The 15,901-nt window shown below is 39.5% G+C and overlaps 1 protein-coding gene across 2 annotated transcripts in view; it reads right to left on the reverse strand.

Annotated features, from left to right (window-relative positions):
• Positions 1–15,901, reverse strand: part of plxnc1 (plexin C1) — a 42,542-nt gene that overhangs the window by 13,731 nt on the left and 12,910 nt on the right. Inside the window, exons 1-20 of one of the 2 annotated variants that reach the window (XM_032589528.1) lie at positions 12,040–13,221; positions 11,414–11,542; positions 10,295–10,429; positions 10,116–10,216; positions 9,938–10,043; positions 9,693–9,855; positions 9,515–9,617; positions 9,065–9,155; positions 8,880–8,921; positions 8,631–8,764; positions 7,927–8,106; positions 5,878–5,986; positions 5,628–5,804; positions 5,377–5,544; positions 3,898–3,994; positions 3,718–3,819; positions 2,313–2,416; positions 2,193–2,234; positions 1,985–2,109; positions 1,165–1,366 (exon numbers count right to left, since the gene is read on the reverse strand). In XM_032589528.1, the coding sequence (XP_032445419.1) occupies positions 1,165–1,366; positions 1,985–2,109; positions 2,193–2,234; positions 2,313–2,416; positions 3,718–3,819; positions 3,898–3,994; positions 5,377–5,544; positions 5,628–5,804; positions 5,878–5,986; positions 7,927–8,106; positions 8,631–8,764; positions 8,880–8,921; positions 9,065–9,155; positions 9,515–9,617; positions 9,693–9,855; positions 9,938–10,043; positions 10,116–10,216; positions 10,295–10,429; positions 11,414–11,542; positions 12,040–13,206 (3,477 nt within the window). In that variant the 5' untranslated portion in view covers positions 13,207–13,221. Of the gene's footprint in view, positions 1–1,164; positions 1,367–1,984; positions 2,110–2,192; positions 2,235–2,312; positions 2,417–3,717; positions 3,820–3,897; positions 3,995–5,376; positions 5,545–5,627; positions 5,805–5,877; positions 5,987–7,926; positions 8,107–8,630; positions 8,765–8,879; positions 8,922–9,064; positions 9,156–9,514; positions 9,618–9,692; positions 9,856–9,937; positions 10,044–10,115; positions 10,217–10,294; positions 10,430–11,413; positions 11,543–12,039; positions 13,222–15,901 lie in introns of those variants that run through there. The other variant, XM_032589529.1, reaches the window with a different exon arrangement.

Below are 15,901 nucleotides of genomic sequence, written 5' to 3' on the forward strand. Positions count from 1 at the left end.
GGCATTATATATGTGAAAGAGGAAATGGCTCCTCCGACTGCAATCTCTTCGTCACCGTGGTAACAGCAGCTGCTAAGTGCTGCTGCTAACAGGTGGTGAATCTTTTACATCACTGTGGAGGAGTTTTAGACCGTTTCTCTTCCCAGAATTGGTTTATTTTGGCCACACTGGGAGGTTTCCAAGCATCCACACCCAGACGTTAACTAGGCCACTCCAAAATCTTCATTTCTTTCGTTCTTTTTTTTTTTTCCTTTTTGCATTTCTAAAGTGTAACAGGACACACACCTCCCAAAATTGTTCAGATTAGTTCACAGACCATTTTCTAAAAGGTCTTTGTGATCGTAAATACGATTTAGTGAGACGGAACAATGTGCTCTCTTTGGTCAGCGGTGGTTTTGGCGTTAGATCTGACGCCTTTTTGTCACTTCTCTTTCTTACTGCTGAGTCATGAACACTGATCTTAGCTGAGGTAAGTGAGACAAAGTGCTTTAGATGTTGCTTTCATGTTGTTAGAATATTTTTCCCAGGAGGCCAGTTTGCTCTGGATAGACTTATCTTTAAGTAAATTAAATCGTTATTATATATTTACTTAATTTGCTGATTTTCTTAAGTTATCATTGTGTGATATAAAAATGTTTTTATATCACACAATGTCACACTTCACTGTGAAGTGTGACAAACACGCAAAAACAGAGATAATCTGTATTGAAGGAAACCCTGTACTGTATACCAGACAACAGACAATTTTCACAGAATTTACGATAAGAGATGAAGTTACTGAACGATGCACTAATTTTATGTCTCCTCTGATACCTGAAACTGTCCGTAGCCACAGTCATGTTTCCTATAAACAAGCAGGGAAGTGATTGTTTTGTTGTTTTTTTTTAGATGTTTTAAGCTGCAATTCTAGGTTAAAAATAAATAATTCAAAGAGTTTCTGAGTATTTTTTTGGCCGATTGTAAAAACTGTCTGAACCAAAGGTGTCGTCGCTGATCAATGTCAATTCTTTTACATCTTAACTACAGAAATCATCAGATGTGCATCAAAAGTCTTAGATGGAGATAAATGAGTGAGAATCATCTGACTGGGATCATAGCAGTCTGGTCTCTGTCTAGCTACACGGGAACAATCAGGCCGGTTTGGGAGAGTTTTCTTGGACCGACCCGCAGGAAGCCGTAGAGGCAGACCGACACCCAGTTGGTCAGCAGCTTCTCCACCGTGGACTCGGTGCGTCTCAGCAGCAGTTTGGGCTGAGTGGTGGCGCTGTTCTGCTGCATCAGGTCCTTCAGCAGGACCTCCATCACCTCCGTCAGGTACGACAGGTTGCCGTGAAGCGCCACTGTGAGCAGAGACGCCAGTGTGCACCTGAAGGAGAGAGATGTTAACTGAACTGTCCACCGCAGGAACACAAAACCTTACCAAGTACTTTTGTTTAGTTTAGTTTTTAGTTCAAATATCTCAGTACACTTCAAATAAGATTAAAACTATCTCACAGGGAACTTTCCTGCAAGATATGGGAGCTTGTTTTAAGTGAATAATGCTTGAGTATAGATAAAAAGTATCCAAAAAAAGGCGGGTCTTAGCGCTGCCAATTACAATCTCATGTGGCACTGCTCAGCGTATACATGAGGAGGATTGACAGCGTTAAACCCCTCCTCCTGGCACTGGTTGGTTGTTTTTTGTCAGGACCGGTGCATTTCTTCAGATGGTAATAGTAGCTCAGGAGGATGTGGAGATCAATCTTTTCACCACATGGTGACAGTTTAATGTTTTAGAAAAAACATTTTTTGTGTGTGTGTGTGTTGTTTTTTTTATTATTAAAAATTACATACTGCACCCACCAGCTCCAATATCTTCCACAAATGTTACTTTTATGTTAGTTTTGTCTTATTTCAAGCACAAGAAACAAAAACTCCTTGGTAGGATCTGACGTGTTTTGCAGTGATAAACGTTCTGTTTTTCCATCCAGGCCATCGGATTTACTTGTCTTTGACGGTGAAGCTTTTCTGCTCCTCCAGCGCGTGCACCATAGTGGTGAGAAACAGCTGGTCCTGGATCAGCCTGGAGAACCTCTGGCAGTGCTGATCCAGCTCCACCTTCTCCACGTCCTGATTCCCAGATCAGACAACAACAAACGTCACTGACATTGTGTGAGAGCGTCCAAAGAGCCGCAGCTGTTATCCACGCTTACCTGACCAATGTCTTTGATGCACAGCTTAATTAAAGAGTCACTCTGGAAAACAGAAGGTAACTGTTATGTATCCCCGGGGTATCGGTGTGATTTGTGTTGCAGCACACGGCTTGGTTTTACCTCAGGGAAGAAGGTTCTGGAAGCAAAGTGCTTGTAGTCCAGGAAAGGAATGGCTCCCACGTTTTCCATCAGGTCAGCCTTTTCTGTCTGCAGATCTATAAATCCTGTGACAGAAACACACAGTGGAGGAAAGGCAACACTAACAACTCACAAAACGGCTAACATTTCTCCTTCTTATCCGCTTGCAACACGGAAACGCAACAATCAGTCTGCAACATCACAAAGTGTAATGATACTATATCTGAGCGGCTCAGCAAAAGCTGCAGTCAAGAACGGGTTTCTGAAAGTGGCTTCCGTTTACTGTCAGGCCAATTTGTGCAACTTTAACTTGTGAAAAAAAGGAAGCGCTTCGAAAAGGAACTGAGTGTGTTTTAGATGCCCAGTGAGGTGGAGGAGTTGAAAGTGAAGTGGTTAAGGGACAAAGTGTGTAAATGTTTCATTATCAGCTCTAAACAGAAGCCGATTCTCTGTCACTGGAGAGGCAGCGCGTCACACAGAATGTGTGTTAACATGAAAAACTTTAATATATGATTTATTTCTGTTCTCCTCATTGAACCAGGACACAACACACTCCGTCTCCATGCAAGGCAGGTGAAAACAAACGGCAAATATTAACATTTCACTGCATCTATTTCAGTCAGTTACGTTCATGAATCATCTGAAGGGACGAATAAAATTAATCTGAAATTCTATTTTGAGAAAGATTTAAGCCAACAACAACAACAATAACAAGTCCACTCAGGATGTTATATTGACTTTATAGCAGGAAGTTTGTTTCCTGACAGGAAATGAGATGGGCATCTTTTAAAAGATAATGAAACAATCAATGATTATGAATATGATCTGCTTTCATTTCTACTATATAAAAATTATGAGTCAAAACACATTTAACAATCACAATGTTCAGTGGAACAATCTTTAGTGCCATGACAGCCGTCACACACCTCAATCTTTAGCTGCCTCCACTGATTCTCAATCAGTTCAAATGATAAATGCTTCATTGATCCCACAGGGAAACTAAATGTTGCTGTAACTCAATTTATTCATGATTCTCTAAAGAGTTATTACACATGGTAATGGCTGCGGGAAGAAAGAATCTCTTGTAGCAGCAAACTGAAAAGGCCTCTGACTGAAGACACTGTTTCTATGACAACCTCATGAAGAGGAAGGCCAGAGTTGGTGCTATGATTGGGTCCCTTCAACATGTTGAACAAATTAAACTATTACTTAGAACCTAAGTCTAAGTATGAATAATGATGGTATGAATAATGTTGAGCCAAACTAATTGACCTAAGCGTAGGACGTGTTTAGGATCAGATTAATACACATTAAGCCCTGATGAATGTAGCAGGTAACAGAGGGAAAAAAAACAAACCTAATGCCAGACTCAGAAGAAAGGACTGACCTTGTCTGATGTCGTTCCTAATGTCACACTCCAGGTTTTCCATCAACTTGTTCATCCTGACGGTGAACTGCTGCCGTTGTCTTCGGTAGACGAAAAACACGACTGAAATGAACGAGGAAACACGTAAAGAGAAATCTCCAGCAGTGTCGTCGGTGGAGGCCTAAACCGTGGCGCACTTACCAACCAGGGTGATGGGGATCAGGAATATGATGAGCAGTATTAAATAAACCAACGAAGATGAATTGTTCAGTGTTATAGATTCATCTCCATATTTTACCTGTAACAGACCATAATCACAATAGTTGATAACACTTTATTTGAAGGGGTGTGCAGAAGACTGACATGAGGCTGTCGTAAGTAGGACATAACTCCTGTCTTGAACATGAAGTGGCGTCTTCATGAAGGTTTAGGACTTTTGTCATGAAGTGTCATTTGGTAAATAATGCAAAGTTGACACTTTTAAATGACTTTTAATGCAAGTTTTAATTGAACTTTGCATTAAAAGTGTCATTATTTACCGAATGACACTTTGTGACACCAGTCGTAAAATATTTATGAAGAGTCATTCATGTTCATTCATGACAGATCAGGGTTGTTCGGGGCGCTAGCATCCAGCTGCCCGCCATGTTTATGAGGTAAAACATGCTTATAGTTGACAGGAAATTTGAAAACATCACTTGATAGTTATGCATTATTGGAAGACTGCAAGATTAACACCCAAACACCAACTAAATGCTGAAACTGTTGTAAAGCCAAAACTCTCTCTAAAGCATCCCTCACACATGAAGCATAAAGAGTCGTGATGAGCCACCAGACAGATCAAGCTAACAGGTTGAATGAGACTTTCTTACAACATAATGACACTGGGTTTGCTTCCAGAAGAACCTGATCTGGTGTTTTTGTTATTTTCAAATGTGAAAATAAAATCTCCCTGAACACAAATAACTGAACACAGTTATTGCTTATAGTGCCGACAACAACCACTAATCATTTGAAATAATTGGCAAGTGGTGAGGAGGAAGTTTGGTACGAACAGACAAATTCTAAGTCAAACAGATTCTGTACATTCCAACTGATTCCAGTTATCGACTAATGAAGTCAAGATCTGTTTATTATTCAAATTGGTTAAAAAAGATTGGTTCTTTTTAGCATTGTGTCAATAACTTTACAGCACTCCCTCATACCGAGTATGCAGATGATATTTCATTCAGTTTTAAGTGCAAACTTTGACTATGCCAGTTAAAAATGTTCCTTCTTTTTTTAGATTCAGTACATTTTGTGTTTTCGCATAAAGATTGCAGAGAAATTTGGGCCAGCTTTGTACTCTGTAACTCCTGGTTTCATTCTTTGAGCAGCCAAAGCTCTACAGTAGTCCTACGTCCTGCTGGTTATGTGGTCAAACTCATTGCTCTTGTTCTGTTTCTTTGTCTGTTCCTGGTTCGACTTTATTTTTCTGAATTTGCCCAGTTTTCTCGCAAAATTATAGTCAGTTTAGTTTATCTGCTACCATCAACATGTCCTGTCCTGTTTCTTGGTTCATGTTAACCAAGTAATGTGAGACACTGGTAGGGAAAGCTGTTGTAGTTGCAGCTAAAAAACACAGGACTTCAACAGCACTTCAAATTATTAAACTTATACTACCATAAATGTAGCATTTACCTTGACTATATCAATGTCGGCGCTTTGCAGTCCTTTGATCTCACAGATGAAGGTTTCTGTCTTGTTGCTTATTCCTTCGGGTTTTATGAAGCAGTCATGTTCAATTTCATTCTGAATTCCCACAACTGACAGCTCTGCTTCTGTCATCTGCAGGTTATCTGCCTTTTTCTGAAAGATCAAAACCAGTTTCCCCTTCAATAATATAACATCAACATGTCTGAGTGAACCACTGTGGACGGAAACGGCTTTACCTGAATAGTGATGCGGACATCTTTCCCTTCCTTCACGGCCGCGAAGCTGGAAAACTCTGGGTCAGGATAGTAAGTTATTTTCTGAGCGCAGGGCAACGTTTCATTGACGACTTTCAGAAACACGGTGCTGCTGGACACCGGAGGGCTTTTGGCTGCAGGTGTTTCATAGATGAGAGTCTGTTGGAAATAAAAACGGAGCATGACGTAGTTCACCGTATGCTGATGACAGAGTTTCTGTCTGCAGAGTTACCTGATAGCTGCTGCTCATGGGAGACATGACTTCCTGCTGGGCGGGGCTGTGTGTGATCCCCTCCACCAAATCCAGGTGAGTCCCAGAAATAGTGACCTTCCTGCCCCCACTGGAGGACAAACACACTTTACTCGCCTGTTATTCTGACCAGCTGTTTGACAGCGCGCCACCTGTGACTGTAGATTTTTATTTACATCCAGTGGTGTGAAAAAATATTCACCACTTCATACATTTATTCTGTTTCTGCTTTCGTCACATTTAAATGGTTCAGGTTTTCAAACAAACCAGCCAGGCTCTATGTAAGACAACAATCACTGGTTGAACTTTACTCGCTCCTCTAAGCAGAACAGTTTTAATTTAGCTGCTCTGGTTGGTTTTTGAGCATGAAGGTCACACCGCAACATTTCAGTCAGATTTAGATTTAGACTTTGAATAGGGCACAAGTAAAATCAGTTGTAGTTTTGCTTGTATACTTCACTGTCCTGTTGAATGCAGTAAATGCACAAACCAAGTTCACCCTTGGTTTGAACTCTAACTGACCCATGAAGACGTGTGTTGTTTTTGAGCTCTTTTAGCTCGTTTCATGTTGTCAAACTTGGTCCACATGAGTAATTTCTTAATTTTTGAAATTCTATATCTTAAGAAGACTTTAAAGTTTTTAGCTTCTTGCTCCAAAGTTCTTGTACTCTGTTCAATTCCTCCATTTTTTTGGCCTCCTTCATTTGACAGATGTCAGACAGGAAAGGAACGCATAACAAGAAGAGGAAGACATGCAATAAATTGTCCAAATACATTTAGAACTGGGCACATGGTGCTTCACTTCCTCCTCAGGAGTTTAACCAGCTACAAGTACTGGCTGACATATTAATAAGTGTGTCAAACAGTAAAAAGCTGAAAAAACATTCACATGTAGAAAATATTCAATGAATGCTTTTCATTTGCAGGAATTAAAATTTTAAATGACAGAAACACCAATGCTTATGGTATTCTTGTTTTGTTTTTGTTTTTTTACAATGAAGTAGTCCATTATGTTTCTGAAACTGCAGAGTAACTAATGGATTCAGAGTCATTGCATTTAAAGGGGAAGTAATGTTGAAGTGAAAATGGGTTGTTCAGGAAGTGTCAGTTTTCCTGTGTAATTGTTACTACGACAGTTTGCTTCAACAGGTTTCTGTAAATTTCACCAGTTACAAAGCAGTGGGTGTCAAACTAAATAATGGGGGTCTTTGGTTCGTTTTGAAAAAAGGAACAAGTTGGGAATTAAAGTGGAAGTCGGGTACACGTCTGTTCAGAAAGCTCATCAGCAGGGTTTAACTGCTTACATTTTCAGCTGACCACAGGTTATTTAGTTGATTCAGATGAAATGTATTTATTCCCTTGATGATGATCAGCAAAAGTAAGATCCAAGTGGAGAGGAAGTGTCAGCACACTGCAAAAACCCAAAGTCCTACCAAGCATTTCTGTGGATTTTCTACACTTGAAATGATTCACAATCAATGTAAAAGTAACTTTTCAGTAAGATATGTAAGCTTGTTTTAAGTCAATAATTCTTGAATAAAGATACAAAGTTCTAGTTTTTTCCGACTTATAACAAGACATTTTTCCATTACAATTGAAAAAATTTGCTAGTGGAGCTAACTCGTTTTTTTTCTACATTTATATTTAAAGATTGATTTAAAACAAGATAATATGTTTTACTGAAAATTTACTTTTAAGTTAGTTTTGTCTTATGTCTGTCTCAAGTGTACTAGGATGTTTGCACAACAAACTAGACAAAAATACTTGGTAAGAGTTTTTTTGTTTTGTTTTTTTGCAGTGTAATCCTGTGAAGATCACGTGTTCAGGCTTCCTTAAGCAGAAATATTTCTGTATAAAAAAATATATACAGAAGGAATAAAGAAATTTCTTCTTTATAGGTTTAAAGAGGTCCAACAAACAACTTTTGGTTTAATAAATAAATTAATATTACATCAGTGCATGGTTCTCTGCAGATGCTGGAAATTGTTAATCTATATTATTTTTTTTGCAAAAAAAAAAAAGTTTAAATACCTTCTCCAGCTGCTACTTGGTGTAATATCAGTGCAGATTGGTGATGACTGATAGGTGATGGTGAAGTTGCCGTGGCAACTTCCGTCTGGAAGGAGAACACACACTTTGGCCAGGCCTTTAGCTTCTGTGCTGGGAATAGGGAAGGTCAGACTGGAGCCGTTGTTGTTCCACACCGGGGATCTGACCAGAGAACACAGAGAGACAAAAACTGTTCAACTATAAACTAGCGTCCTATGCATCACAGGTCAAATCACCTTTATTTGTGTAGCAACAAGGCAACAAGGCAACTCATAATGTTTTACACCCAAAAAAATCACAATACAGTAACCAGTTATGAAACAAGCAATGAGCTGTAAGCAAGTTCACTCTGAAAACCGACTGCAAGATGCTAAAAAAAAAAATCTCCTGAAACAGGAATGTCACCACAAGGCCTACAAGCTCCTGCTGCTGTTCATGTGAAAGTGCATGTCTGTACAATCAGACAGAAGCTGCACAAGTGTTACTTTTTCTGCCACACAAGGTGAAAGTCGAGATTAGAGAGGAGGATTACTGAACATTTTTCTCAGTCAGAAAACACACTTTGAAGTCATTTAATGTTTTCACTGTAATCAAATAACATTCTTTAACCTAACAAAATGAGTGAACATATATTTTAGAGCAGACATAATGTTTTCACACACTAAGCAAAGAATAAAACGACTCACTCCTTTGGGTCACAGTCCAGGTCTGCTTTAATCCTGACTCCGGTCGCATCTCGGAGGTTACGACCCGACAACACAGCCTGATTTCTGCCATAGAAAGACACAACGCTGGGAGAGATGGAGGAGATCTCTGGTTTCTGAAGGAGCAGAAAATACAAATGTCTCACATTACAATGAGTTACACTGAAAATAGAACTCGTTGGTTATAGTTTCAGGATAACTGAACTCAGATCAACTAAAATGCTGACTCACAGAAAAGTTCCTCCCAAACTGCCCAATGTTTGCACAAATGTCCTGCAGAAAGAGAGAATTTATCAGATCATTTTATGAAGCCGTTCCAGCTGACATTAGTCCAGTTTAACACAGAAACTGTAAAAAACAAAAAAACAAACAATAGATATTCATGTTAAGGAAACGTAATTATGTCTAACAAGCACCATCTGAGAAGAAACGCTGCTGACTGCGTCGGTGGCCCAGGAGCAGTTGTTCTGTCTCCATCCACATCCTGCTCTGACACACCGCTGACACCTGGACAGAAAACAGTCCCAGTTTGATCTCAGCTTTACTCAAACATTACGACACATGATACAGATTTATTTAGAAACAACAAGCTGCAGTGACGACATGATTCCTGTCAATGAAACATTGTGAAGAATGAAGCTTCTCAGGATTCAACACTGATTCTTTCCTTTCAGCTACAACAGGAAACAGATGATTCTACTAGTGGGTCATCGGTCAGATTTAAATATCAGCTACAATATTTGTATTATTCAGATTTTATGCAGAGTAGAGTTGTTATGAAAACACTGGAGTTAAATTATGCTGTTAGACTTTGGGATGATATCAGTTGTTATTAAATCTGTATTATAAAAGATAAATGAGCTTACAGGTGAAAACTTGGTTGCCCCTGGATACTGGAACAGTCGACCATCTTTATTTTTTCTGACAGAAATGTATCTCCAAGTGTGATCGTCACGGTAACGTCAAGATCTGTAAATCCAAGATAAAGTATGAAACTTTAACAGCTGGAACAAAATGTTTAAAGACTTCCTGACCATCACTGACCATCAGCAGGGAAAGGGGCATTGAGAATGCAGGTGCATTGTGGGTACTGTGGTTTTGGTCCCTGTTTTTTACAAAGCTGGGTGGAGGTTGTAGAGAAATCACAGGTGAAGTTAGGCTGAACCTTCTTCTCCGTAGTCAGGTGTGATTGGACGACTATTTTTATCTGAGAAAAGAACAAATATAAGATGATAATAACTGATAGTTCCAGATGAATACAGTCAAAAATATATGAATTAATAACCCACCTCTCCTGTGGAGTCCTTCAGAAATCTGTGAGAAACTATTTTCTGCTTGGATTCATCAGGGATGGACAGCCTCTCTGAACCTGTGCAGTCGTCTTTAAACGAGCAGCTGAAGAAAATGTAAATGTGTCATCATAAAGTTGAGATTGAAGGATTGAGCTGCAGGTGAAGTTTCTCTGACCTTTTCTTAGAGACACACCAGACACAGAATGGATCCTGGGCAGAAAGACAATCCTTCACATTTTGGTAAGTTCTGCAGTTTGACACTGGAACACGTTTCACCTGGAGCAGAACACCATGTTTCAGAAACACATCAACAGGCAGGGCAAGTGAACGCCACATGAAAAAGCTCCAATCTACCTGGTTTTTAAACGGCACATAGAGATGTTTCTGATCCACTGGATCCAGTTGGACTTTTGGAAACACTTTGTTGTCTCCACTGGTTCTGTAGAGGATCTGTGGACAGGAGGGCTGATACTTCCTGTCCACAGAGAGCTGATGACAACAACAACAGTGAGGTTGGAGATACAGTATTTATCAAAGAAACAGGGTTAGCTGGATAGATAAAAAAATATTATGGCAATAACTCAAGATAAATATTAGTTAAAGTTATGCTATACTAACCTGACAGTTGTATAATCACTGACGTTACATTCCCAGACATAAAAACACTGACATAAAAACAAGATGGCACATGGAAACAATATGGCACATGGAAAAGTAACAAAGTTCGGTCATGACAGCAGGACACTGTGATTTCCTCACCATTGATCTAATTACTGTATAAATGGCTCATTATGACTGAAAAGGCCTGATAAGCCATAATCAGTCCTGATGTCAGGACTGATGGGAAAATCTCTTACAATACAATTAGTCACATATCCACTCAAATCTGTTTTTGTTTTTTTTAAATTGCCAGATAAAATATATTTTTGAAACTTTATTAACAGAAACCTGTGGAAGAAGGCTTTCTGATCATATGAGACCAAAATGTAACTTTTTGGCCTTAGAACTAAATGTTGTCAGTGACAGAAAACTCCCATCTTCCTCTTAGGAAACATAGTGGTGGCAGCATCATGATATGGTGGAGTTGATGGGAATGTGGGTGGAGCTAATTACAGGGCAGTCCTGGAAGAAAACCTACTAGAGACTAATGTGTTTTATAGTGGATGAGGTGGTATAGTACATATTAAAGTCTAGTATATCATCTGATCTAATGTCTGCTCAACCCCAAGAATTGTGTAGTAATTTTGTTTATCTGTTGTCTGTAAAATGTTCATAATTCAACATGAAAACATGTAACATGTAAAACCTGTATGTCAAAAATTAGCTAAAGAGACAAAAATAATTCAACAGTTTCACTAGAAAACAGTTTTATACGTCAATGTGATTTTGTCACTGTGTTCGTAAACGATACAAATCTGTTTACTTATTTTACTAGAACAATTTTTTCCTCTCAGTTGTTAGTTTTCTACCCACCTTGATGATCTGTCCATCTGCTGTTCCAATGAAGAAAACCATCCAGCCGTTCAGCCTGACGGCCAGAACAGAACTCATGAGGTTCTGCTTAAAAAGCACAGCCTTTGGTTTCAGGAGCACAGGAACCGACTGAGGAACAGAGAGAATCGTTTCAACATTTTGTTTTGATCTTCACCAAACTCAGGGAAGATTTATAGTTTTATAAACAGCGACACAGAAGGTTTGGGACAGATACAGATGTTCAAAGCTGGGCTTTGAATGACTAGATTTTATATCTAAAATGACACTCAGAAAACTAAAGCACAAAAACGTAGACACTGCCAAAATTCATAAAGGTGTTAAAGTTAAAAACAGTTGAAAATTGGATTATTGAACACAATAACAGTTTATTTAAAATTACCAAAATTATTCAAAAATAAAAAAAGACTGATCCTTGAAACCATACCAACTTCTATTTCATAAATAAATATAAATTATCCAACCTTTCCTCTTATTGAATATTCTGTCTGTCTCATCCGAGTCATGCAATACTCTGCTGGAGACTCTTATTCATCCAGGACTCAGTGAAACAACAAGATATGAAACATTAACACTGAAAGTAGATTATGTTTAATACAGCAACTTACTGGGATCTCTGGTTTGATGGTCAATATATTAAAGTCTGGATCTTTATTCTTCTCCCTGCTGAGATCAGGACTGACGTCAAACAGCAGCAGCTCAGTGTTGCTTTCTCCTCCGTCCACACTGAACACTCCACTCCACAGGACCTGCTGTCCACCTGGGACGACCGAGGAGGCCAGCAGTCTGCTGCCTCCAGAGGAACTGAGAGTCGCTCCATGAAGAGACTCCAGAGTCTGAGCTTTACTGGTTTCAGCCTGAAGCCAGATCAGACGGACTTTGTTGGTTTTACCTCCTGATGCCACGTTGGAGAACAGATACACTGTTGAGTTGATCTGGAATCCGTCCACAAACTCTACATCAGCTACAGTTTGGATCCCAGGTTTAACACCTGATCGATCAGACCAGGAAAATATATCCCCATGTTGTTTATGATCAGTGTTTTGAAGGTTGATTGTCTTTAAATCAGCGCTACACTCTGTCTTGTCGCTCGGGTTCTTTATCGCTGTCAGAATGTAAGTCTCAGTCTGACCTGAATCCTTCTTCACATCCACCAGAAAGCTGACAGACCCACTGCTGCTCCTCTGAGGTCCCACCTGGATGGATTCACTGTAAACCAGCTTAGAGATGTTCTTCAGGTCCAGAACTTCACAGAAACCACAGAGTTCGTTTCCAGTCACACCGCAGCTGATCAATGTGTCATTTTTCTCAAATGGTAATAAAACATTAACTTTGAAAGTCGCGTTTAAGACAGCCTTCATGGGGTCTCTGTAAAACTCCTCTTTATCCTGTTGGTCGGTGCTCTTTAAGATCCCTCTCTGGGTCAGGTTGTAGATCAGAGTCAGGTCACGGCTCAGCTGGTAAAGATTCTCCTCTGTAGCGATGTAAACAGAGTTGTTGCCCACAGCGAGCTGACGGAGGTCCTCTGTAAAGTTGAACTCTCTGTTCTCCTCCAGACATTGAGCAGGTTCTCCCCAGATGGAGCAAAGCAGACCGAGCAGAAGAAAGATCATCTTGTACCAAAGACTGACTGAGACAGTGAGACACTGATGGACTGCAGTACACTGTGGTCTCTGTGTCCATAGAGATGTGCGTAAATGCGCTGCGGCTTTGCCGAAAGAAGAAGTGCTGAAATTGGAAGGAAATGAGCGAAACCGGAAATAAAAACAACACATAATTTATAAAGGTTTTAGTACCTTTGTTGCGTGTTTACACAAATTAATTTGCCCGGTTCAAACTCTTAAAGCGTGTAAAGCTCCGAGAAAAAACCCCCCGCACACCTGTTGAGTGAGCGCGCGCTCCCCAGGTAAAAATACTGCGTTAAACCTGGCTGAAATTAACGTTTTTTGAATGACATTTTACATGGTCGTGCGCCTCCGAAAGCTAATAGAACACGAGCCATCATGAAATAGTCCGAACAGACTTATTCTAAAAGTCTAAGAGTATTTCTGAAATCAAGGCGAAACGTTGTCCTGGCATAAAGAGATCAGTTTTTATACATTTCATTAACAACAATGCCCTCTAGTGTCGGGAAGTTGTCATTACTGCCACCTCAACGATTCCGACCGTTAAGCTGATGCAGCCTTCCCGGTTACGTCCCATCCGGTAGGTGGTGAAACGCTTCATTACTTGCCTAGTATCAGATTACCTGATGCAAGAACACATCTGAATTCATTCTGTTCGTGGAAAAGGATCGTCAAGGTGTAGTTGGTGTTCTGGCAACTATCCAAGCCCCCATTTCGGTGGATATTTGCTTACATAAACATCGCTACTTATTTTATCTATTAACTTTGAAAATAGGCATCCAGCAGCAGGACCTCCAGCAGAAGACATTATTCATTCCTTAAAATAATGAATTATTTTAGTAATTCATCATTTAAAATAATTAATATATTATTGTAAGATGATTTATTTTTCCTTTTCAATTAATGTGGTTACATACAAGATCCATAGCTAAGGAATTGTGCTGTGCCTTTGAGAGGAGCTGTTTCTTTCTTCTTCGTTGTTTTTTTTTAGGTGTGCCCGAGACGGGTTCTGTTCTGTTCTGTTAAAATGGAGGTTGAATAAAAGTCTGGACAGCTACGCTATTCCCTCTCAATGTTCTGCTCTTTCTCCACCCACGACCTCTTATTTTATGGTAACACAGACTTAACTCACATCGTAGTGTCACATTATTAATATTAAAATAACAATAATCACTTTCTTTTAATGTGTGCACATAAAAAAATTATGCTAAGCTAGGTATTTCCTAGGATTTTATGAGTTATGACAACTTCGGAAAGTTTACAATCGCCGTATTACAAGTGTCATTCGTGAAAAAGGCTTCACTATGGACCATAAACTGTTTGGAGGGGAGAAACTACTTTTATTGTGCATTACTACACCGTGTTCCAAATTATTATGCAAATTGGATTCAAGTGTCATAAAGATTTAATTTTTTTTGTTGTGCTATTAAATTTATACATAATATTGTGTGTCAGGGCTCTTTGAATCACTATAACTAATTCCAGAGAGCTGTGTTGATTAGTTTGTCTGGTGAGTCAATTAAAGGAAATCTACTTAAGAAGGATGTTCCACATTATTAAGCAGGCCACAGGTTTCAAGCAATATAGGAAAGAGAAAGGATCTCTGCTGAAGAAAATCATCAGATAGTGTAGTGCCGTATGACAAGATATGAAAACATTAGATATTTAACAAAACTGAAGCGTTATCATCGTTCTGTGAAGAGATTTGTGGCTAATTCAGAACAAAGATGGTTTTGTACAGATAAAGGCAGAATGAGGAAGGTTTCTGTTAGACAAATTCATCTGATTAAGAGAGCAGCTGTTAAAATGCTCTTACAAAGCAGCAAACAGTTATTTGAAGCTGCTGGTGCCTCTGGAACCTCAAGGTGGAGGATCCTCCAGAGGCTTGCGGTGCATGAACCTACTATTGGGCCCCTAACCAGAGCTCACAAGCAGAAACGGTCACAGTGGGCCCAGCTGTACATGAAGATTCATTTTCAAACAGACTTGTTCACTGATGACTGCTGTGCAACCCTGGATGGTCCAGATGGACGCAGTAGTGGATTGGTGGTGGACGGCCACCACATCCCAACACGGCTGTGACGTCAGCTAGGAGGTGGTGGAGTCATTTTATGAGCTGAAATCATGAGGAGAGAATCATTGGTCGGCCCCTACAGAGTCCCTGAAGGTGTGAAAATGAGCTCAGCAAAGTAGATGGACTTTCTGACTGATCACTTTCTTTCATGGTTCAAAAAGAAGAGCCGAACCTTCTGTAGCAAAATCATCTTCATACATGACAATGAATGCTGCAAGGAATACCACTGTGTCATTGGCTGCTGTGGGCATAAAAGGGGAGAAACTCATGGTGTGGTCACCATCCTCCTCTGACCTCTGACCTCAACCCTATTGAGAACCTTTGGAGTTTCCTCAAGCAGAAGATCTGAGGGTGGAATGCAGTTCATATCAAAACAGCAGCTCTGGGAAGTTATTCTGACATCCTGCAGAGAAATTCAAGAAGAAACTTTCCACAAACTCACAAGTTCAATGGATGCAAGAATTATGCAGGTGATATATCACATGTAACTCGGTCTGTTACCGTTTGCAGTTCTTTATAATCCATAAAATGTTTAGAAAATCTGCTGTGCATAATAATTTGGAACAGTGCATTTTGAGTTTTTTATTTTTGAAAAAGATACTGTTCTCATGGGGAGCTTTGTTCAGTAAAATTTGATTTATACTGTAATAGTTCATGACTTGAAAATTATACTGACCGTCATTTGCATTGACCATTTCAGAAAATCTGAGAAAATATCACTTGCATAATCATTTGGAACATGTTGTAAATCTGGGTACACATTTAAAGTAA

This window comes from Xiphophorus hellerii, chromosome 17, assembly GCF_003331165.1.
Source record: "Xiphophorus hellerii strain 12219 chromosome 17, Xiphophorus_hellerii-4.1, whole genome shotgun sequence".
NCBI lineage: Eukaryota > Metazoa > Chordata > Actinopteri > Cyprinodontiformes > Poeciliidae > Xiphophorus > Xiphophorus hellerii.